Consider the following 23,814-nt stretch of genomic DNA (forward strand, 5'->3'; position numbering starts at 1 on the left):
AAGGAAAAAAATGAGAAGGTGAAGAAGGAAAAAAAGATGGCGGAAAGTGATACCGTAAGGTTATTGTTCTAAGCTAATACGGACCTTAAAATGTTGTTGCCTTGGACAAGATATGTCTGTAAGTATGAGTGTCGATAAAATAATTATTATCTTTTGTTTTGTGTAAAAATGGTTCGATAATTTGTACATTTGAAAGTTTTATCTTGTTAGCTTGTTGTAAGAGTGTAACAAGCTAGTTTTCAATGTTAGTTAGCTAATACAGTATTTTGTACTTTCAGTTTTACGATGGTCAAAGAGAAGGCAATGGTCAGAGGCCATTCTTCAATAAATCAGCGCAAAAAGGAAATAAGTCTGGTTATTGAAGCATCGTTATCTCGCTGTCTAGCTGGTGAAACTAAGAGACTCAGGGCGAGGACGACATAGTAAAAAGACATTAGCGCAGCGGGCACAACCACGAGGAGCTATTTTCAGCACATCAGTTATGAGTCTACGGTCAGGAAAGCAATATCAACTGGATCTTCCAGAAGAGGAAGAAACAGCAGACCAAAGAGAAACAGAACAAGTGCACAACGCAGAGAATATGGAGAACAAGGATAATGCAAGCAACGCAGACACACAAGGGGAGTCTAGACGCTCGCGTACATCCAAGCGTTCATCCACAAGTTCTGCAGCACTTAAAGCACGAGCAAAAGCAGAGGCTGCACGTGCACAGCTGGCGTATTCAGAAAGAGAAGCAGCTATAATGAAACAAAAAACTGAACTTGAGGCTAATTTGCATGTTTTGAGTTGTCAAAAGGCTGTTGCAGTTGCAGAAGCAGAGGTTGCAGTTTATGAAGAAGAAGAGGAGGGACTCTCAAAAAGTGAACTGCGCTATCCATTGGTGGGACCACCCGCCAGTCCAAAACAACGCACAGCAGAGTATGTACAAAAACACTCAGATATTTGCCTTGAAGGTTTCAAATTAAAAGTAGATCCACTTGCCTGTCACAAAGCTGCACGTGAACAATGCGAAATGGCTATGAATGCAGATATAGACAATGACGGCTCACACAGTGCTCAAAAGGCTAATGTTAAAGTGGAACTCCAAACACAACAGAGAGAGAGACTGGATTCCCCCAAACCTTATCCATACAACACTCTTCGAACATCAACAGAGACACAGGGTGTCCAGGATATTACAAGGTACCTGACACGGAGGGAAATGTTAAGTACTGGACTTTTGCAGTTTGATGACCACCCAGAAAACTACTGGGCGTGGAAGGCGTCATTTCAAAGTGCTATTAAAGACTTGCATGTTACAGCTCAAGAGGAGCTAGATTTAATGGTCAAATGGCTTGGAGTTGAGTCTGGTCACCAGGCCAAAAGAATTCGATCAGTCCATGTCTTTAATCCAGCTGCAGCTCTCAACCTTGTGTGGCAAAGACTCGAGGAATGTTATGGATCTCCAGAAGTGGTAGAAAATGCACTGTTAAAAAAGATTGAACAGTTTCCCAAACTAAACAACAGAGACAACACAAAGTTAAGAGAGCTGGGTGATGTTCTGCAGGAAATAGAATGTGCAAAAGATGGAGGATACCTACCAGGCCTCTCATATTTGGACACAGCTCGCGGAGTCAACCCCATTGTGGAAAAGTTACCATATGGACTGCAGGAAAAATGGATTGCAACAGGAGCAAAGTACAAAGAAGAACATAAAGTTGTTTTCCCCCCTTTCAGTGTCTTTTCAAAGTTTGTAAGACAACAAGCCAAAATAAGAAACGACCCAAGCTTTGTCATCACACCTCCTGCCGACACAAGCTTCAAGAAGGAGAAAAGCTTCAGAGGCAGTAACAGGCAAGTGATTAGTGTACACAAAACAGACATTCCTACAGACACTAGTTCACCTCAAAATAGTTACAGCAAGCCTATAGAAAGCCCTGACAAGGTATGCCCAATACATAAGAAGCCTCACCCTCTTAAAAGGTGCAAGAGTTTTAGAGCAAAGCCCATAGATGAGCGCAAGTCATTTTTAAAAGAGAACAGAATCTGTTTTAAATGCTGTGGCTCTACTCAACATCTAGCAAGGGACTGCAGGGCTCAAATAAAATGCATGGACTGTGGTAGCGACAGGCATTTAGCAGTGCTACATCCAGGTCCACCCCCTGCTCCAGCTGAGAGCTCTGGAGCTGATAAAGACGATGGCGGGGAGACACAGGATAGTGCAAATGCCTCAGTTGTTTCCAAATGCACAGAAGTCTGTGGTGATGAAGATAGCCCACATTCATGCTCAAAAATAAGTCCTGTGTTAGTCTATCCAGAAGGCGAAAAAGAACAGGCTAGAAAGATGTATGCAGTGCTTGATGAGCAAAGTAACAAGTCACTAGCTAAGTCTCAGTTTTTTGAGCTCTTTAATATTAAGACACGCTCAGAGACTTACAAGCTCAGAACATGCTCAGGACTGTCAGATAATGTCGGCAGAACAGCAGTAAACTTCATGATTGAGTCAATGGATGGTAAAGTAAAGCTCCCACTCCCAAACCTGATTGAATGTGACATGATTCCAGACGACAGGAGAGAGATTCCCTCTCCACAAGTGGCCATGAAGTTCCCACACTTACAGAAGATAGCTGAAAAAGTACCTCCTGTAGAAGAACAAGTACCTATTCTGATGCTTTTGGGAAGAGACATTATACAGGTACACAAAGTCAGAGAGAGAATCAATGGGCCACACAATACACCTTATGCGCAGCGTTTGGATTTAGGCTGGGTTATAGTTGGGGAAGCCTGCATGGGGAAGACGCATAAGCCCCCTAGTGTGAGTGTTCTCAAAACACATATTCTTCAGAATGGCCGTGCTTCTTACCTCTGCCCATGTCCTAACACGTTTCAAATCAAAGACCAGTTAAACACCACACACAACCCCAAAAAGGACAGGGGAAACACAAACACCAATCAACTGGGAGAAACTGTTTTTGACAGGACAAAAGATGATGACAAACCAGCACTGTCAGTAGAGGACAAAGACTTCATTGACATCATGGAGAAGGAGGTGTATCAAAATGAATGTAACAGCTGGGTGGCGCCTTTGCCATTCCGCTCTCCAAGACCAGAGCTTCGAGTAACAGAGAGCAAGCATTCAAGCGCCTCCAATCTCTCAGAAAGACACTGGACCGGAACCCTGAAATGAAAAGACAATATATTGAATTCATTCAAAACATGCTGGACAATGACCATGCAGAAGTCGCTCCACCTTTGGACTCAAACCAAGAACACTGGTACTTGCCATCCTTCGGTGTGTACCACCCACAAAAACCTAATCAGCTGAGAGTAGTCTTTGACTCAAGTGCAGAATTTGAAGGACAGTCCATTAACAAAGTCTTATTAAGTGGACCCGACCTAAATAACACACTACTGGGTGTCCTTATGCGTTTTAGGAAAGAGCCTGTAGCATTTTCAGCTGATGTGCAACAAATGTTTTATTGTTTTGAAGTGAGAGAGGATCATAGGGATTATCTGAGATTCCTTTGGTATGAAGATAATGATCCCGACCAAGGTATTTGTGACTATAGAATGAGGGTTCATGTTTTTGGGAATAGCCCTTCCCCAGCTGTGGCTATTTATTGTATGAGGCGTGCTGCAGTCGAGGGAGAAGAAGAGCACGGACATGATGCAAAGCAGTTTGTAATGAGACATTTTTATGTTGATGATGGTCTCGCATCCACAGCAACAGTGGAAGAAGCTGTTGAGACACTCACAAGCGCTCAAAAGATGCTGGCACAGTCAAACTTAAGGCTACATAAAATAGCCTCTAATCACCACAAAGTAGTGGAAGCGTTTCCTGCTGCCGAGAGAGCCAAGGATCTAAAAGACTTGGATTTAGAGTTGGACGACATACCCCTGCAAAGGAGCTTGGGGGTACTGTGGAATCTTAAGAAGGACTGTTTTACCTTTCACGTCATCACTGAACAAAAGCCGTTCACCAGGAGAGGTGTCTTAGCCACTGTTAACAGTCTGTATGACCCGCTGGGTTTCGTGTCACCCATCACAATGCAGGGAAAAGCTCTTCTCCGTGAATTGACCTCAGAGCAAAAGGACTGGGATGAATCACTTCCTGCAGAAAGAGAAGATGAATGGAGCAGATGGAGAAGTTCATTGAAGGATCTTGAGCGGCTACAGGTACCGAGGTGCTACTTCCCGTTCTCCCAGGCCATTGCTGTGAAAAAAAGAACTGTGCATATTTTCAGATGCCTCCACCATGGCTATAGGAGCAGTGGCATATCTGAGAGCTATTGATGGTGAAGGTCAGTGGCACACAGGTTTCATCATGGGCAAGTCCAAAGTAGCCCCAACACCCGCCCACACTGTTCCTAGATTGGAGTTATGTGCAGCAGTGTTAGCTGTAGAGATGTACGAACTCATTAGAGATGAGATTGACATTGAAGTAGACACTGTCAGATTTTTCACAGACAGTAAAATTGTTCTTGGTTACATACACAACAACACAAAGAGGTTCTACACTTACGTGGCTAACCGAGTGATTAGAATCAGAAAGACTACACATCCAGCACAGTGGTTTTACATAGCCACTAGTGACAATCCAGCAGACACAGCCACTAGACCGATTGCAGTTTCTGCATTGGCTTCTACAAACTGGTTTAGTGGTCCTTCCTTTTTGACACAACACGACATAGAGAAGTCTCACTGTGATAGTTTCACACTGATCGATCCTGACACAGATGCAGAGATCAGACCTGATATAACAAGTTTTGTTACCAAAGCCTCAGTAACACAACTAGAGCCATGCCGTTTTGAAAGATTCTCTCATTGGATGAGATTGTGTCGCACTATTGCATCACTAAAGCGTGTGGCAGCATCATTCAAGAAAACAAACACAGAAGGTAAAGGCTGGAAGTGTTTCAGTGAAACTAACACCGCAGATGAAGCGTCTAAAGCAGCAAAGTTCATAATTCACACAGTACAAAGTGAAACGTTCAAAGAAGAGTACAGATGCATAAAAGAAAATCAGCCACTTCCAAAACAAAGCTGTCTTCAAAGATTAAATCCAGTTATTGATGAAGATGGGCTCCTCAGACTAGGAGGTCGATTGGCACCTGCTAACCTAACAAAAGATGAGAAACATCCACTCATTATCCCAAATGCGCATCATATAGCCATCCTTCTTATTAGATACTATCATGAGAAGGTAGCACATCAGGGGCGTCACCAAACAGACGGAGCGCTCAGAGGTGCTGGATTTTGGATTATTGGCAGTAAACGGCTCGTCTCTTCTGTTATTTACAAGTGTGTTCTTTGTCGAAAGCTTCGAGGACGACTTCAGACCCAAAAAATGGCAGATTTACCCGTGGACAGGCTGACACCAATGCCACCGTTCACTAGTGTAGGACTGGATGTCTTTGGACCCTGGATGGTCACCACACGTCGCACCAGAGGAGGGAGTGCAGACAGTAAACGCTGGGCTGTGCTTTTCACCTGCATGTCCACGAGAGCTGTGCACATTGAGCTCATTGAAACAATGTCAACATCCAGCTTCATCAATGCGCTGAGGAGATTTTTCTGCATCCGTGGACCTGCTCAAATACTCAGATCTGATAGAGGTACAAATTTTGTTGGAGCATGCAATGAGTTGCAAATTGATCACAAGGACACAGAACTAAACTCATACCTGCAAGAGAAAGGATGCACATGGCTGTTTAATCCCCCACACTCGTCACACATGGGTGGATCGTGGGAGAGACTTATTGGAGTAGCAAGGCGCATCCTAGATGGTATTCTGTTGAAAGCCGTACATGTCCAACTAACGCATGAAGTGTTAAGTACATTCATGGCAGAAGTAATGGCAATAATGAATGCAAGACCACTTGTACCAGTCTCAACAGATCCAGACAAACCAAACCTTCTCACTCCAGCAATGCTCCTTACACAAAAGGTCAATGCATTATCTGCACCAACAGGAAGCTTTGGACCGCCAGACCTCTACTCAAAGCAATGGAAGCAAGTACAGTGTTTGGCAGACTCTTTTTGGAAACAGTGGAAAAGTGAATATCTTTCAACACTACAGCAAAGGAGAAAATGGACTGATGATAAAACAAACATAAAAGTTGGTGATGTTGTGTTATTGAAAGATGCTCTCGCACACAGAAATGACTGGTCCATGGGAAAAGTTGTAAGAACATTTGAGAGCAAGGACAATAAGGTTCGAAAAGCAGAAGTAAAGACTGTGAAGGATGGAAATGAAAAAGTGTTTTTGAGACCCATCGCTGATATGGTTTTGCTTTTATCAAGTGATAAATAAGTGTTTGAAATATCCCTAAACTGTTCAAAATGTTTATTAGAAAAGTTTGTTGTAGTGGCACAATTATATTGTACCAGGCGGGGAGTGTTCTGCCTTTTATAACTTAAATTGGATATTCTAGTTGTAAACTGCCCTAGAGCTCCCTCTAGTGGCCGCTTTGTAATATGGGTTCGGTTACTTTGGGAAGGGAAAAAATGAGAAGGTGAAGAAGGAAAAAAAGATGGCGGAAAGTGATACCGTAATGTTATTGTTCTAAGCTAATACGGACCTTAAAATGTTGTTGCCTTGGACAAGATATGTCTGTAAGTATGAGTGTCGATAAAATAATTATTATCTTTTGTTTTGTGTAAAAATGGTTCGATAATTTGTACATTTGAAAGTTTTATCTTGTTAGCTTGTTGTAAGAGTGTAACAAGCTAGTTTTCAATGTTAGTTAGCTAATACAGTATTTTGTACTTTCAGTTTTACGATGGTCAAAGAGAAGGCAATGGTCAGAGGCCATTCTTCAATAAATCAGCGCAAAAAGGAAATAAGTCTGGTTATTGAAGCATCGTTATCTCGCTGTCTAGCTGGTGAAACTAAGAGACTCAGGGCGAGGACGGCATATGCCCCAAAATGTATTCTGTAACGTATTCCGTTACGTTACTCAATGAGAGTAACGTATTCTGAATACTTTGGATTACTTAATATATTATCATGCTGTTTACAACTACATGAATGTACTATTGCTGTGATTTATTACTGTTACTGAAGGTCCGCTGCTCCGAACCGTAGTAAAGGGACCTCTGGCTAATACGGTGGGTTCTGTGTCGGCTCGTAGCTGAAAACTAGCTTTACTTTGTTGTCTGGGTCAACTTTGCTAGCGAGAGACAGAGAGAGACGTTGAAAAGCTGCTCCAACAGAACTTATTGTTTTTGGAGGAAAACACGACCACGGTGTACAGTCGAGTCTTAATAGCTTACTTACAACTGGGCTCGTCAGGCTCTCTTCTTGGCTGCAGTGGTTATTATTATATTTACATGCTTCCAGCTCCCGTTTTTGCTTGATAACAACTCGTACTTTTCCTTTTTCTCCCTCCTCTTGCTCACAGACACAACGGGTATGGCAGTCCATTCTCCCTGCAGCACGGACTACACTGCCCATGATGCTACATTCTTTAGAGCTATACCTGTAGCATTCTGCCTGTTAGCTTAGCACAACAACAACAACAGGCGCTCTCTCACCCAGGAAACACGCAGAGAGAGAGCGTCACCCTGTAACCATGGCAACCGTAACGCTGCCACCTGGAACAACAGAACGTAGCTGTCAAACAAAACCCAAACAGTCCTGACCCGCCACAATATGAAACAGGGAAGTACTGCCGTGTAATCCATTTATTTCAACAAAGTAACTGTATTCTAAATACCACCTTTTTAAACGGTAACTGTAACGGAGTACAGTTACTCATATTTTGTATTTTAAATACGTAACGGCGGTACATTTATTCCGTTACTCCCCAACACTGTACATTAATATGTGCTTTAAATGCAGACACTCAAATATAACTCAACATTCACACTGAAGATACACAGTAGACATAAGAATCAGTTTTCATGCCCTTTGTTTATTCTTTCATTTAAAATCTTTGTGGTAAAGATCATCATAATTACCCATTAACTTTCATGTACAGCTTAAATGTTTCACTACACTGTTGGCAGCAAAGATTACACAGCAAAGCCGATTAAACTAGAAGCTAAACGACTCTTCAGTCCTCTTTTGGAAGCAGTCTTTAAATGGGGACAAGCATTAACTTTTGTCATAAACTGTATAACCACCAGATGGCGATATTAGCTTGTAAGTAATAAAACGGCATCAAAACAAACCTCTAGTCCGACCTGAGACACAGCTCCTGATCGAATGATTATTTCATGGTGAGGAGATCCTCAGACAAAATGAACTTAAATACAGATTAATAACAGTTAATAATTTAACCCTGTCTTGGTCATGATGTGCTGTGCAGCAGACAGAGGCATAAACCCAATATGCAGATACTCAGATGCAGAAGTGAACCTAAAAGGCAGCTTTATTGCTGGACTTGCAGGCAACCATAGTACAAAGAACTTCACTAGGAAGCTAGACTACAACACAGACAAGACACACAGCAAGGGTGAGCTCATGACAAGGGCTGTATCCCAATTCAGGGTCTGCAGCCTTAAAGTACGCAGCCTTAACGGACCTCAAGGTCCGCGTACTCAAAGACCGCTAAGGCCGGAAGTGCGAGGCTTGTAGGCTTGTGAAATGTGACGGTCTAGCCTCCGTCGCGCTGCCCAGGTTGCCTAGCAACCATGATACAAACCGCTGGAAACGTTTCATACAGCTTTGTTTGACAGAAATGAAGGAGAACATATTTTGTTCATTTGTTTCTACATGAGCTCTGTGTGATTTAATAAGTATCTGAGGCTGAGACCACAGGACTGTAAAACATGATTGTTGGGCTTCATTTCTGTACTGAACAGTCATTTAAGATTAGCTAGTAAATAACAATTAGCTAATGTTGTTCATGAGACTAAAGTCATCTCACTTTGGTAATGTAAATATAATATGGCCAATATTATTGTTCTGCCTTTTATAACTTAAATGGGATATTATAGTTGTAAACTGCCCTAGAGCTCCCTCTAGTGGCTGCTTTGTAATATGGGTTCGGTTACTTTGGGAAGGGAAAAAATGAGAACGTGAAGAAGAAATAAAAGATGGCGGAAAGTGATACCGTAATGTTATTGTTCTAAGCTTATACGGACCTTAAAATGTTGTTGCCATGGACAAGATATGTCTGTAAGTATGAGTGTCGATAAAATAATTATTATCTTTTGTTTTGTGTAAAAATGGTTCAATAATTTGTACATTTGAAAGTTTTATCTTGTTAGCTTGCAGTAAGAGTGTAACAAGCTAGTTTACAATGTTAGTTAGCTAATACAGTATTTTGTACTTTCAGTTTTACGATGGTCAAAGAGAAGGCAATGGTCAGAGGCCATTCTTCAATAAATCAGCGCAAAAAGGAAATAAGTCTGATTATTGGAGCATCGTTATCTCGCTGTCTAGCTGGTGAAACTAAGAGACTCAGGGCGAGGACAGCATAATTATAGTTATCATATTAATCATTATTAGTTATTACAGCAGTGAGTTTGAACTCTGTGTCAAATACTGAGCTTCAGTAAAGATTCAAGTTGCAGTTATTTATATTTCCTATCACCTTAAATCTTCACTCAAAGACAAGTATCTTTGACAGTGTATATATAGATGTATCATATATAAGAGACAAATATTGTTCGTTTAATATGTTGGCATTACTAAATGTGGCTCAGCTATAGGAGACAAAAAACGAACAAAATAAAGCAGCAAGTGATTCAAACTGAGACTCAGACATGTAAGCTTGATACTGGGGAATAAACAGAGCTGGAGACAAAAGGACAAAACACAGATGATAGAGAGACAGAGAGACGACAACAGGAGAGACTAAAGACAACACAAAGATGAGACAAATACAGACTAGACATGAAAAGGGGACAAACATGAACAGAAACAAGAACCAAAACCTAGAAACATAAGCAACAAAACTCAGAGGCTCTCAAAACCTGAACATAACTATTTCATAATTCTGAAGAATGAATAAAATGTCCAACAAACTCAAAAACCTGGGTCAAATTCCCAGGAGCATGACAGTCAGACATTAACCTTTTTCATTGAAAGGTATTCTGTAAAGTTCAGTTTTCAGATTCCACTTGAAGAGTCTCTTAAAAGCACCTGAAGGTAACTTCAGATTATCTTCCTGTTTCTAGGGCAGAATGATGGTCTTGTGTTATCAAACCTCAGGCTGGTGCCTCCAGTGTCCATGCATGCAGAAGCTTCTTCTTCATGTGTCAAACCATCCAAAACAGGAGTTTCCAAAGCTGCCGGGGTGCAGTCTGTTCAATGTTTCATGTCATCCCTGCAGAGCCAGAGCACCAGGCCTCCTATTTTCAGTCAAGGAAGGTGAGACAAAACCAGTAACCATAGTGCTCTGTGTCAAATATTTTCTATTCTATTGTTTCTATTCTGTCACTGTGTGTTAACCCTGTGCAGGGTGAACGCTGCCTTTTGCCCAGTGAAACCCGAGGTTGATGGATGTTACTGAGTATTACTAATCATGTCACAGAATCTATAAGACAAACTCATTTTACACTGTGGGCCACTTACAGGTAACTTTGATCATAAGTGGGCCGGACATGTGAAGCTGCACGATTAATGTGTAAAATTACAGAAAAGTTCTTTTAGTTGATTCCCCAGACTGTCTTTCATTAACTTAAAAATAATCTCCTATTTTTCAATGACTCCACTATGAAAAAAGACAAAGAAATAAATTACAAATTTAGTGGAAAAAAAACAGGAACTTTAATTGTTTAACTGTCACCTAATGACTTTGGTGTAGTATGAATAGCAACTAAGGGGGATTCTTTAAAATGTCAAGAAAACCTAAAATTATTATTATTATTATTATTAGTGATAAATGTTAAAATTCTATGCATTTCACATTTTCCAGTTTCTGGAGGCTGATTCTGGCCCCGAGTTTTATGTTTGAAACCTTTGTTATAAGGGATCTAAATATAATAAATGAGGAATAATCATCGCCTTTATCAGAAAAAATTATATTGCTATACAACATGTGCAGGTACAATTTAATACATTTTAAAGGATTTTTTGCAAAAATTAAGACATAAGTGAAGTGATTATATTGTATTAATAGAAAAAAATGCTTGACATAAATAGAAATTAATTACAAATATTAATTAATTAATTACAAATTCCTCCAGCCAACCTAAAAAAATACCTTGCAGATAATTTTAGGCCCCTGCAGGTCAAAAAGGATGTCGCCTTATAGGAAAGTCTTATTTGGTTAATCTGCTCTTTATTTTCTCAGTTAATCACTTCACCGGCTGGTCTAAGGAACTGATCTGTTTCATCCAGCCTTCAGTGCAGTACACACTCCAACATGCACAATGAAGCAAAGCACTAAAGAAAATCTGCAGGATTTAGATTTGAGGAAGCAGAAATAGAGAAAAACTATTCAAAACTATTCAAACAATAAACTCAGTCATTAAAATTGAAGCAGATTAATTTTCTGGCTGTAAATTAACTGATTCATCTCATAATCATTTGAGTTATTCTGATGTTTTTGTTTTTACTGAATGAACTGAGTTTGACAGAGCAGGTGGATTTAAGTAAATACTTTCCATTTTCATGTATAAGCTTTAAACTGGAGATGTGCTGATAGGACTGGAGGAGAAAAGAGCTCGTCTGTAGTCTGTGGCTTCTGACTCTGACAAACTCTTTGAGCTCCAGGAAAAAACAGATGTTTATACCTCTGGAGTCCTCAGCAGGAACTGAAAGACTGAAGATTTCTTTCATAAAACTGAGCAGGCACTGAGTCGTCTCCAGCTACGGTACATTTCTCATCTGCTCTGAGCTGCTTCTCAAAAGCCTGCTGATGGATTAAATTTCCTTTAATTGTAGCTAAAGGCGCTAACTTTTTGTTGGATGCGACAGGCGCGATCTAAAGCGACTGTTGCCGTAAACGCCTTTATTTTCCATAAACCTGCAGAGGTTGAGCTGCAGCTGTCTGCAGAGGCACGGTCATGTTAAAGCTACATCTGATAAAATGAAGCGTTCACAGCAGCAGCATGGGGATGTGCAAAAGTCTCCTCAACTTCTGCCTCAAAACTTTTAATACTCAGTGATAGTTTTATTGAGAAAGTGACAAACTGGGTCACGTTCTTTTCTTTTTTACTTTAAGTACAGCTGCATGAAAAAAGTTATTTATACTTTATTAAGTATATTTTACCGCTTTCTGATTGTAGCACAAAAAAGAGATTAAAGATAAAAAGAGTCATTTATGGGAAATGACAGAGACAGACACCTTTTTATAGGCTCACTGTATTATTATCAGTTAAAACCCAGCAGCGCTGTCACCAAAGCACTTGCTCATAAAGGTCATATGATTGTTGGGGTTTTCTCTGTTTTCTGTATTATTGTAGGTTCTTTACTTTACAATAGAAAAGGCATTGAGGCAACTGTAGTTGTGATTTGGTGCAATATCAATAAAACTGAATTGAATTGTTAAAAAAATCTCTTAAATACTTTTAAACTTACTTAAAGAACATCAATCTCTAAGTAAAAATTAAACTCCAGAAAGAAAGACAACATATTTTCAGTCGTCTGGCTCATCGTGACAGGTTTGATGAGCCCTGTGGTGTTCAGGTGTATAACGTGGTGTGGAGGTGTGTCTGCAGCAGCACCGAGGTCCTCAGCTGATATTAATTTTAAATATGTGTCTTGGGCGTAACTTTGTTTATGGCAGCCTGTGTGATTCATGCTGTATTCACCTTGCACGCTAAGGTGCTGGCCAATTAAATCACCAGGAAGGCCGATGAACACCCGCCAGGCTGCATAAAGTTGGATTAAAATCTGCTGCAGAACATAACTGTGAATTCTGACAGCCAATTTCACATGTTAGTGTTTCAGTCACTAAAGACTGGCAGTAAATGGAAATGTCAAATGATTCATTACAAGGAGCTGCCAACTTTAGAGGCTGGTTAATCGTGACAAATCTTTTCCTTCACTCAGGTTAGCTAGTAGATTGTGGCTCAAGCAGTGAACACATGTTATCTCTATTCGGACTTTCCCAAGTGTTCTTTATCTCTTTGCTCTTGCTGTTTTCTTTTATTAAGCAGCTTTAATCTTGTCCCAGCTGTGGTTCAGGTGGTACAATTGGTACCAGTCACAGGGTCAGTGGATTGGTCCACAATTCAATTCAATTCAATTCAATTTTATTTATATAGCGCCAAATCACAACAAATGTCGCCTCAAGGCGCTTCATAGATACAGAGAAAAGCCCAGCAATCATATGACCCCCTATGAGCAAGCACTTTGGCGACAGTGGGAAGGAAAAACTCCCTTTTAACAGGAAGAAACCTTCGGCAGAACCAGGCTCAGGGAGGGGCGGCCATCTGCTGCGACCGGTTGGGGTGAGAGAAGGAAGACAGGATAAAAGACATGCTGTGGAAGAGAGACTGAGATTAATAACAGATACGATTCAATGCAGAGAGGTCTGTTAATACATAGTGAGTGAGAAAGGTGACTGGAAAGGAAAAACTCAATGCATCATGGGAATCCCCCGGCAGCCTACATCTATTGCAGCATAACTAAGGGAGGATTCAGGGTCACCTGGTCCAGCCCTAACTATATGCTTTAGCAAAAAGGAAAGTTTTAAGCCTAATCTTAAAAGTAGAGATAGTGTCTGTCTCCCGAATCCAAACTGGAAGCTGGTTCCACAGAAGAGGGGCCTGAAAACTGAAGGCTCTCCCTCCCATTCTACTTTTAAATACTCTAGGAACAACAAGTAGGCCTGCAGAGCGAGAGCGAAGTGCTCTAATAGGGTGATATGGTGCTACAAGGTCATTAAGATAAGATGGGGCCTGATTATTTAAGACCTTGTATGTGAGGAGCAGGATTTTGAATTAAATTCTGGATTTAACAGGAAGCCAATGAAGGGAAGCCAAAACAGGAGAAATATGCTCTCTCTTTCTAGTCCCTGTCAGTACTCTTGCTGCAGCATTTTGGATTAACTGAAGGCTTTTCAGGGAGTTGGACATCCTGATAATAATGAATTGCAGTAGTCCAGCCTGGAAGTAATAAATGCATGAACTAGTTTTTCAGCGTCACTCTGAGACAGGATATTTCTAATTTTAGAGATGTTGCGCAAATGGAAGAACGCAGTCTTACATATTTGTTTAATATGTGCGTTGAAGGACATATCTTGGTCAAAAATGACTCCAAGGTTCCTCACAGTGTTACTGGAGGCCAAGGTAATACCATCCAGAGTAAGAATCTGGTTAGATACCATATTTCTAAGCTTTTCAGCGCCGAGTACAATGACCTCAGTTTTATCTGAGTTGAGAAGCAGAAAGTTAGTGGCCATCCAAGTCTTTATGTCTTTAAGACATTCCTGCAGTTTAACTAATTGGTGTGTGTTATCTGGCTTCATGGACAGATAGAGCTGGGTGTCATCTGCATAGCAGTGAAAATGTATGCTATGTCTTCTAATGATGCTGCCTAGGGGAAGCATGTATAATGTAAACAGAATTGGTCCTAGCACTGAACCCTGTGGAACTCCATAATTAACCTCAGTGAAGAGGACTCTCCATTTACATGCACAAATTGGAGTCTATTAGATATATATGATACAAACCACTGCAGTGCAATACCTGTAATACCTACAGCATGTTCTAATCGCTCTAATAGGATATTATGGTCAACAGTATCGAATGCTGCACTAAGGTCAAGAAGGACAAGCACAGAGATGAGTCCACTGTCAGAGGCCATAAGAAGATCATTTGTAACCTTCACTAAAGCTGTTTCTGTGCTGTGATGAACTCTGAAACCTGACTGAAACTCTTCAAACAGTTTCCTCCAGTACACATGCCAAAGTATCCTTGGACAAGACACTGAACCCCAAGTCCATCAGCGTGTGTGAATGTTGGCTAAAGCCCTCAGGCACAGATAGAAGTGCTGCATGAACGTGTGTGACTGGGTACATGAGACATGTAGCAGAAAGTGCTGTGAGTAGACAGGACCTATGCAAGTACGACATCATTTACAAACAACCAACACTTTTCATTTTCCCTTTTTTCACTTTCATTGTGTTTTTATTTTGCCAGGGTGCATGCCTTATTTTCTCTCATCCAGTGTTATGTTGATTTATTCATCATTCAGTCTTATGTGGAGTTCAGGTCCAGAGATAATAATTGAGGCCAAACGCCACTTTTAACATTGGATATAAAACTTTCTTTTTAAATAAAAAGGGCAGTGATGCTAAACCAGCCTTTAGTTATGTTGCTATCTCCTTAAATCTAGTGTTGCTAGCTATTTCCCAGGCTAACTGCTGCTCAGTTCCCCAAAACAAACAACCACTGAGGCACAACTCAAAGTTAAAAATGTGCTCTGATGAAATGATCAGTTTGGCTGGACTCTCTGCTGTTGCAATAAAGTAATAATGTCTTAACATCCATCCATCCAGGGTTTCTGGAGATGAGAGGATTTAGAAGTTAGCAGTGAAATAGCTCAATAAAGGAGAATCCATGTTCTAGTATTTCTGAAACAAACAAACAAAAACATGGAAAACCATCTAAACTTTGTATGAAATGTAAGGAAAGTTGTGTCTGGTCATTTATTTCTTTGTTGTAAAAATGCTTCTTGGCAACAAATCTTATGTCAGTTTACCTAATATGACATATGTAGTAGCAAATAATAAATAAATAATAACCTGTGGTTTGCTTACACTTGATCTACATGCAACTATACAAACATGTGAGGATTATTATATTGACTGCTTGATCTACTGCAGTGACAACACTGAGGCCTCAAACCTGTCACGATCCTGGATCATTGACCCAGCGTTTTCAGTTTTCTTGTGTTTTGATGTCATTTTGTATTATGTTTCATGTTTAAATCGTCTTTGGTTAAGTTGATTCTCTAGTGCCGAGGTTGTCCCTGTTTAGATTTGTATTAGTTAGTATTTCCCCCCTTGTGTCTTTGCCCTCTGTGTCTCCCTCTGTGTGGCTGTGATTGTCTTTGTTGTGAGTTCTTGCTTCCCTCATGTTTCCTTCTGTTCCTCTTCCTGTCATGTTATCCATGTTTCCCCAGTCATGTTCTCTGGGGCTGTGTCCAAGTTCAGGGGTAGCATGCTTCGAAGGACCCGACCTACCCGGTCCACATAGGGCGGGTCCTTCGAAGGCCGGGTAGGCCGGAAGTGAGCTGCTGTGAGATTGGACAGTCTTCTAGCCTTCAGTAAAGTCTGCACTCACTTCTGTGTTTTTCCCGTCGCTAGCGCCAAAGCGTGACAACTTTAAAATGGACCCAGAAATGTCGCAGTGACTGAATGATTGCTGGTCATTCGTGCACATTTACTATATTATATAAAATATGTAAAACAAATCTCTTTGAAACTCATAGAAGAACATTTTTTATTTCTGTTTATTTTCTATTATTCATTTGATCCTGTAACTGATTTGTCTGCATAGATGGCCCTGGAGTGTCCTCAGGGAGAGAGGGAATTAGGACAGGAAGCAAATCAATACAACACAACAACTCTTAGTAATTCATTTATTATCTTGTGTTTTTAAGGATTATCTTCTTGTTATCACACATACATACTTTGTATTTTTAAGATATCTCATTTCCTTCTGGCCCGCAGGGGGTGACTTTCCCCTGCAGGCTCATCTTCTCCAGAATTGTCCTGATCACACACAACAAATAAGAGACGAGAGAAAATTGTACAACCACCAGATGGCGAAAGAGTCCCACTGCAACTTTAAGCCATGAAGGATGTGTCTTGATGTTTGCTTGTGATAAATCTGCTTTATGTGAGTCTTTTTCAGAAAGTAACAGTAATATGTCTGATTATATGTCTTTAATCAGTAAAGTCTCGCTTTGCTAGAAATAAATCAATAATAAAATTGTAAACATTTCATGCTGGAGACATCCTCAGACAGAATTAAATACATATATAAACACAGCCTGGTGCCAATAACACAGCTAATGACACTGCTGTATCACTGGCTTTACTGATTAAAGACCATATCTGAAGGAAATCTTTGAACACAACAGAAAGTGACCTTTTAAACCTGCGACACTGATGCTGCATTCAAGGACCATTAAAAACATCTGAAAGGACTTAAGAACATGAAGAAAATGTGACTTGTTTCTCTGTAATGAAGCTGTTTTAGTGAAGAAAGTTGAAAGGTCACAGAGCGACTGCTGAATCTTCTGCTCTAAACATGAACTCTGAACTTTGTGATGCTTCAGGAGGAAAACTGCTTCAGTTATTCTCTCAGATTAGTTTCATATTTTCTGCATCAGATTTGAGTGAGATCCTGGAATGAAGACAGAAGAAAAGACTTTGTTCAAAGTTCGATTTATAGTCAAACCTTCCAGTTTATTCACACAATAAAACATCAACACAATATATGAATTCATTCATTAAAATGACAGTTTTTCCTCATTTGTTTGATGATTTTGACAAAAACAAACACAAACACACACACATGGTCTGCCATACTCATAAAGAGAAATGTCGACATTTTTCAATACAAATATTCCAGAAACATTTAGAGGATAGAGAAGTTTACATTTTCATGTGGAGAAATATTTTAGTAAATCAAAATGATGATGAGCAGTGATAGCCTCCATAAACAGTCACAGGAAAGATCTCCTTTAAAAACTCAGAAACATCAAGAGAACAACTAGAAGATGTGGAGGTACCACCCATAATGTTTGACTGACAGCTGATCTCTGTGCAGAAATGATGGAGAGAAAATAAAATGAAGCTAAAATACAAATTTAAACCCACAATATGAAAGACTTCAGTCTATTTCACTTTAATCAACTCAGCTGTGGCTCCAGTAAAGTAAACCATCAGTCCAGCATAGAGCGGCTGAGTGAATGTGGTCTGGACTCTGTGGAGGAGAGTCATGGTTTCAGAGACGCTGTAGAAGGACAAAATACCTGCTCTGTGATCCAGGTACACTCCTACTCTGGAGGAACGAGGACCTGAGACAGGAGTTTGGATGTTGTTGTAGCAAAATGTATAACTGTAGTTGTAATAATCTAATGACCAAGATTTGTCATTACGTCCAAATCCACATTCATCATTCCCTCCTTTTCTGCTGATATTCTTGTATGCGACTGCTACATTAACTTCTCTCCCTCTCCACTCCACCTCCCAGTAACAACGTCCAGTCAGACTCTCTCTACTCAGGACCTGAAACCACCATCCAGTGAATCTGTCTGGATGATCAGAATAAGACTGTTGTTGTTTCATAAATGTTACTTTTCTGTTCCCCTCTGATAATAACAGCTGTTTGTTTGCTGTGTTTGGATCCAGTGTGATTTCACATGAATATTTTAAGAATCCAGCTCTGGTCTTTGGCTCTGGTGGATCTGACAGTGAAACATCCACTTCAGTGACTGTCAGTGAGATGTTTGTCCATTCCTCTCTCAGAATGTCCTGTAGTTTATCTCTGACCTCTGACACAGCTGCTGTCACATCCTCAAAGTAGCTCAGAGGACGGATATTGATGCTGGATGAGTCTGTAGACTCACTGAGTGCTGACAGTGAGGGGTAGTTGTGTAGAAACTGGATGTGATCCTCTGTGTGTGAGAGCTGCTTCAGCTCAGCATCTTTCCTCTTCAGCTCAGTGATCTCCTGCTCCAGCTTCTCCTGAAGCTCTTTGACTCGACTCACTTCAGTTTCCTGCTGGGATCTGATCTGCTGCTTCACATCAGAGCTTCTTTTCTGGATGAGATGGATCAGCTCAGTGAAGATCTTCTCACTGTGCTCCACTGTTTGATCAGCAGACTGATTGATGGCCTCCACCTCCTGTTGAAGCAGCTTCACATCTTTCTCTCTGTCCTGGATTTTCTGCTGGATGTTTTGTCGACTCACCTCCAGCTCTCTCTGCCTCTCAGTCCTTTCTGCTGCAGCTGAGACTGTGTCGTGGCCTTTATGTTCATCCACAGAGCAGAGATAACAGATACTCTGCTGATCAGTACGACAGAACATCTTCATCACCTCATCATGACGAGAGCAGATGTTCTCCTGGAGCTTCTTGGAGGGCTCCACCAGCTTGTGTTTCTTTAATGGAGCCACGTCATAATGAGGCTGAAGGTGTTTCTCACAGTAAGATGCCAGACAGAATAAACAGGACTTGAAGGCTTTCATTTTTATTCCAGTGCAGAAATCACAGGCCACATCTTCAGGTCCAGCATAGCAGTGATCAGCAGGAGCAGCTTGGAGTCCAGTCTTCTTCAGCTCCTCCACTAAATCTGCTAACATGGTGTTTTTCACCAGGACAGGCCTCGCTGTGAAAGTCTGTCTGCACTGAGGGCAGCTGTAGATTTTCTTCTTTTCCTCTTCATCCCAGAAGCTTTTAATACAGTTCCTGCAGTAGCTGTGTCCACAGGGAATAGTCACCGGATCCTTCAGTAGATCCAAACAGACTGAACAGCAGATTTTTGTTTGATCCATTTGATTCATGTGCTGTGCCGTTTCACCGTCTCTCAGTGACTGTCAGACAGTTTCACTTCCTTTGAACAGAAACAACCTCTGTGCTCTGAAGGGAAACAGATCTCTGCTCTTTTTCACCTCCTACAGGAAATGAGGCTCACCAGCAACTGCATTTACACCATGTTGTTTAGACCCATCCTGATACAGACACATCTGTGAAGGGAGGCGCTAAAGAAATATTCTTACAGAGCGACCAAGAGCCAACCACATGATGCAGGGTGTGGTATGTTTGGTTACAACATGCAGTAACAAGTCTGACCCAGTTAAAGTTTAATAGTTTATCTTTACTTGGTGCTTTGAAATGTGACAGTCAACACTCAGCGAGTTCATTTTATATTTCAAAAAGTTCAGCAAAGTTTAGGATGCTGTGATGAATAAAAATAAATCACACTTTATATTTTGACATTTTCTAATCTTAGTTCATTCTCACACTTACAGAATGATGCATGGGAACAACTGACTCCACTAAATCAAACCTATGTTCAAATGAAATTACTGTACAAGACAGGCAGCAAGCTTGATTTCTTGATTGTTTTTTTAAATAGTAAAATATATGTAAAACTATTTAAAAAACAAATACAGATAGTGTTCTAATTCTACATTCTTTAGTAATTTTTACTGTGTACCACCATGGATTTCGAAACAATACATTAATATGTGCTTTAAATGCAGACACTCAAATATAACTCAACATTCACACTGAAGATACACAGTAGACATAAGAATCAGTTTTCATGCCCTTTGTTTATTCTTTCATTTAAAATCTTTGTGGTAAAGATCATCATAATTACACATTAACTTTCATGTACAGCTTAAATGTTTCACTACACTGTTGGCAGCAAAGATTTCACAGCAAAGCCGATTAAACTAGAAACTAAACGACTGTTCAGTCCAAGGGCGTAGATTTGGCATGGACGGAAGGGACCCACCAATATCCAGCGATTATTGAATTGTCCCCACCAATAATTTGAAAGAAAAACAAACCCGATAGAAAGAAAAAAACGATCTGTCAGCGTCTCATTCACCCAGCGGTGCAGAAAGAGTTAAATTACGTTCTCTACTGGAGTCCTACGTCACGTGACAAATATGGCCAATGTGATTGGAGCTCTGTTTAGTTTCAGCAGCGGCAAGCCTGCGCTGCGAGGAGGAGAGGAGGACGGCAGCAACAAGGAAGAACCTGGATATAAGAAAGTATTTTTCAAAGAAACCTGTAAGTCACTTAAAGTCAAGCTCACTCATAAAATGTAGTGATGGTGAGATGAAGCCTCGTGATGAAATGAAGCTTTCCATCCAACTGGTCGACTCATGGTTCGAAGCATTGTGATGATTCATTTGCTCTACTGCGCCATCAAGTGGACGATTCAAGTGAAACGGGCTCAATGATTATAATGATGTGATGTGTAAACCTCTAAACTGAATAAATAAATTGTTTTTATGGTTATTTATCCCGAATATTGTCTCAGTATGTCTGATACAAAAGAGAAAGTGGAAACTATCAGTACAGAGTTTTTGGGATGATTGTGTAACTGTGTAATCATGCTTATGTACATCTCAATAATGACACAAACTAGTGTGTGGCGCTTCAAGTTGAATGAATAAAGAAATTACTTTTGTTCATGACACCAATAACTAAACTCTAAATATTAGTTATATTTAATATTATACTAATTTTATATTATTTTAATTTAATTAATGTTTGTGTATAATAAATTGGCAGCTTAACACAGGAATGTACATGGAAACAAAAAGGGAGGGAGTTGTGATGTGAATGTGGTTGTGACTTTATAACAGTGCTCATGACACTAGGGAAAAGTTTTCATTTGTTTTTATTCAAAAATAGCAGCTTTTCCACAGTGCTGGGCTTAAGACGGTTCCTCTTTTTTGAGAGGATTTCTCCTGCTTTTGAAAATATCCTCTCACAGGGCACAGATGAAGCAGGGGTTGCAAGAAAAACCACAGCAAGTTTATACAAGTTTGGATAAAGAAATTTGTGTCCAGCCCAGTACTCCAGCGGATTCTCCAGTCTGCCCATATTTGGTTCATGGAGGTATTTCTGTACTTCAGCTGTTGCATCAGCAGTAGCATTTGGGGTCTTTGTCTCCAGAACAGTGGTGTCCAAACGATGCCACAGTTTGCTACCTAAAACAAACAGAATGTAAATAACTAAATACAATATAATAATCGAAATGTGCTCATATACCTTGAGTCACAGGCTGAGAAGCTTTAGATGATGAGGCTGCTGATGAGAAGGCCACGTGCCGCAAAATAGCAGCACATTCAAAAATAAGTCTCTTCTCAGCATCCATTGCTTTATTTGGGCTAAAGAAGCCTATTTTTTTTTTTAACCTTGGATCCAGCAATGTTGCCAGTGACATGATGCTCATTGACTGCAATGTGTAGAGCTTCTCCTTTAATTGTCCCCTTAGACACTCAACCATGGTGGAGCTCTCTGGAGTTAGGACAACTCCCATTTCCTCTTCATTTAGTGCATGGTGCAACATTGTTAGAAGTGGAATTACTTTGGATCCAGACACTCGCTTTTCCTCTGACAGCTCAGTGGTGGCATCATTAAATGGGGAGAGTATTTTAAGACATTCTGCCATAAGGTCATACTGTTCAGAGGATAGTGGGCAAATATCAGTGTGCAGGCCAGCTAACGATGCTCCAATAGGTTCCCTGAGTTCATGAACACGTTGAAGCATTTGGAATGTGCTGTTCCAACGTGTATCCACCTCTTGAATTAACTTCAGTGCAGGCCGGCCCATTTGCTCCTGCACCTCTGTCAGCCTCTCCTAGAAAAACAGCCAACACAAACTGATTAATTCAAGCTGTGTTACTGCAGCAGCACCTCAAAGCAGTAATGAAATAATGGAACAAACCTTAGCAGTTGTGCTGCTCTTGAAATATCCCACTATCCTCCTACAGGTAGTCCGGATGTCAGACAGCGTCGTGTGTTGATCAAGAGCTTTTTTGACCATTAGGTTTAATGTATGTGCCACACAATTACTGTGACGCAAACGAAGCTCCTTAGCACAAGCACCCATGTTTGCTGCTCCATCAGTCACATAACATGTAACTTTGTCTGTAATGCCCCACTCTGACATGAGCGCTGCTGTTACTTGTGACAAATTGACAGCAGTATGTGCTTGAGGGAAGTGCTGAACACCTAACACTACAGAATGCAATGCAGTGTTAGAGTCAATGAAATGGCAGGTGACGGCTAGGTAAGCCTCTGTGTTAATGGAGGTCCACATATCAGATGTCAAACTAACTGCAGAAACCTTGGCCACAGTCAGTTTTTCTTTTTGTTTGGACTCTTTGTATCTTTGGTCCACCATAGCTTTCAAAGCCTAAACAAAAGAAGGTACAGTACTTAATATGTAAATAAAGGCAAAATGGAAACATGCTTCATATTTTAAGATACACACCTGCCTTGTGGGGAGAACATAGTTAGGGTTCAAAACTTTAACAAGCTTCCTAAACCCACTGTCCTCCACAATAGTGAAGGGCTGGGAATCCTCTATCACCATGTTGACCAAGGCCTCATCCACATCATTCCTCTCCCCTGATACAACAAAAAAACATTAAGAAATTACATATTTCAGTAAATAGAACCCAAATATTAATGAATTACATGGGGAATATAAATGTATCAAATGACTGTATCCTTAAAACCTACAAAAACTCACCTGAGCTTGGTCCACCTTGGTTAGTCTCCTTGTTCTCATGCAGGGCTCTGTAATGCCTCAGCATAGATGAGGTGTTGTTGCTGTATCCAAGTTCTTTAGAGCACAGCAAACACTTCACCTTTTAATAAACAAAAAGACAGAAATCTGATTATAGGATCTGTGGTGTGGTTTATTTATATTATGGTACTTATCATTTCTTTATTACAGTGTGTATACCTTATTAGGAGACATGACATCAAAATGTTGCCAGACAGGGGAAAATTTTCTTTTCCTTGCTGGTTCCATCGAGGGAAGAAATGCTCAAGTAACTATGTAACACGTACGTAATCCAATTCCACAACACAATGTGATGGGGGAATCAGCTGTGTTTTGCTGCCCATTTTATTTCGAATTTGGCGCGAACCGGTGAACCAGTTCCCGAATCAGTCACGTGGTACGGACTGCCCGCGAGGCCTCGAACGTCACTGCATACGTAATCAAAGCAAGCCTCGATACGCGCTTCAGAAAAACGCCCCCGAGATTACCCGACGCACGATTCGGAGCTTCGACACAATAACGTTACAGGCTATGCTAGGCTTTGGCCCACATCAGTCTAAAATTGTATGTAACCATGAATAACGTGTTTTGTAAACTAACTGCACAGCAGGCAGCACTATCAGTTCTCTCAGTCTCAGAGCAGCATTTCTCATTTTGATTGA

General features: G+C 40.6%; 2 protein-coding genes across 2 annotated transcripts; both read right to left on the reverse strand.

The window, feature by feature from the left end:
- Nucleotides 1-16,525: 16,525 nt before the first annotated feature.
- On the reverse strand, nucleotides 16,526-19,388 carry LOC148097566 (tripartite motif-containing protein 16-like). The gene is made up of 2 exons (XM_087832442.1): nucleotides 18,133-19,388; nucleotides 16,526-16,598 (listed from the first exon to the last, which is right to left on the reverse strand). Exons 1-2 carry the CDS (start codon nucleotides 19,386-19,388, stop codon nucleotides 16,526-16,528), a joined length of 1,329 nt encoding a protein of 442 aa, XP_087688568.1.
- A 733-nt stretch (nucleotides 19,389-20,121) lies between these two features.
- LOC148097567 (zinc finger BED domain-containing protein 4-like) lies at nucleotides 20,122-23,641 on the reverse strand. The gene is made up of 7 exons (XM_087832443.1): nucleotides 23,333-23,641; nucleotides 23,117-23,234; nucleotides 22,856-22,992; nucleotides 22,547-22,777; nucleotides 22,150-22,219; nucleotides 21,348-21,566; nucleotides 20,122-20,126 (listed from the first exon to the last, which is right to left on the reverse strand). Exons 1-7 carry the CDS (start codon nucleotides 23,399-23,401, stop codon nucleotides 20,122-20,124), a joined length of 849 nt encoding a protein of 282 aa, XP_087688569.1. The 5' UTR covers nucleotides 23,402-23,641.
- Between the last annotated feature and the right edge of the window lie 173 nt (nucleotides 23,642-23,814).

This window comes from Neolamprologus brichardi, chromosome 18 (assembly GCF_056152115.1).
Source record: "Neolamprologus brichardi isolate AB-2024 chromosome 18, ASM5615211v1, whole genome shotgun sequence".
Lineage (NCBI taxonomy): Eukaryota > Metazoa > Chordata > Actinopteri > Cichliformes > Cichlidae > Neolamprologus > Neolamprologus brichardi.

Bases quoted from the DNA above. Each gene is read 5' to 3' on its own strand.
- LOC148097566 (XM_087832442.1), bottom strand. From the start codon at position 19,388: ATGGATCAAACAAAAATCTGCTGTTCAGTCTGTTTGGATCTACTGAAG. The intron at 16,599-18,132 runs GTGGTTTCAGGT...GTGTGTGATCAG, and splicing joins CCAGACAGATTCACTGGATG to GACAATTCTGGAGAAGATGA.
- LOC148097567 (XM_087832443.1), bottom strand. From the start codon at position 23,401: ATGGAACCAGCAAGGAAAAGAAAATTTTCCCCTGTCTGGCAACATTTT. The intron at 23,235-23,332 runs GTATACACACTG...GTTTATTAAAAG, and splicing joins ATGTCATGTCTCCTAATAAG to GTGAAGTGTTTGCTGTGCTC. The intron at 22,778-22,855 runs GTGTGTATCTTA...TCTTTTGTTTAG, and splicing joins ATGTTCTCCCCACAAGGCAG to GCTTTGAAAGCTATGGTGGA.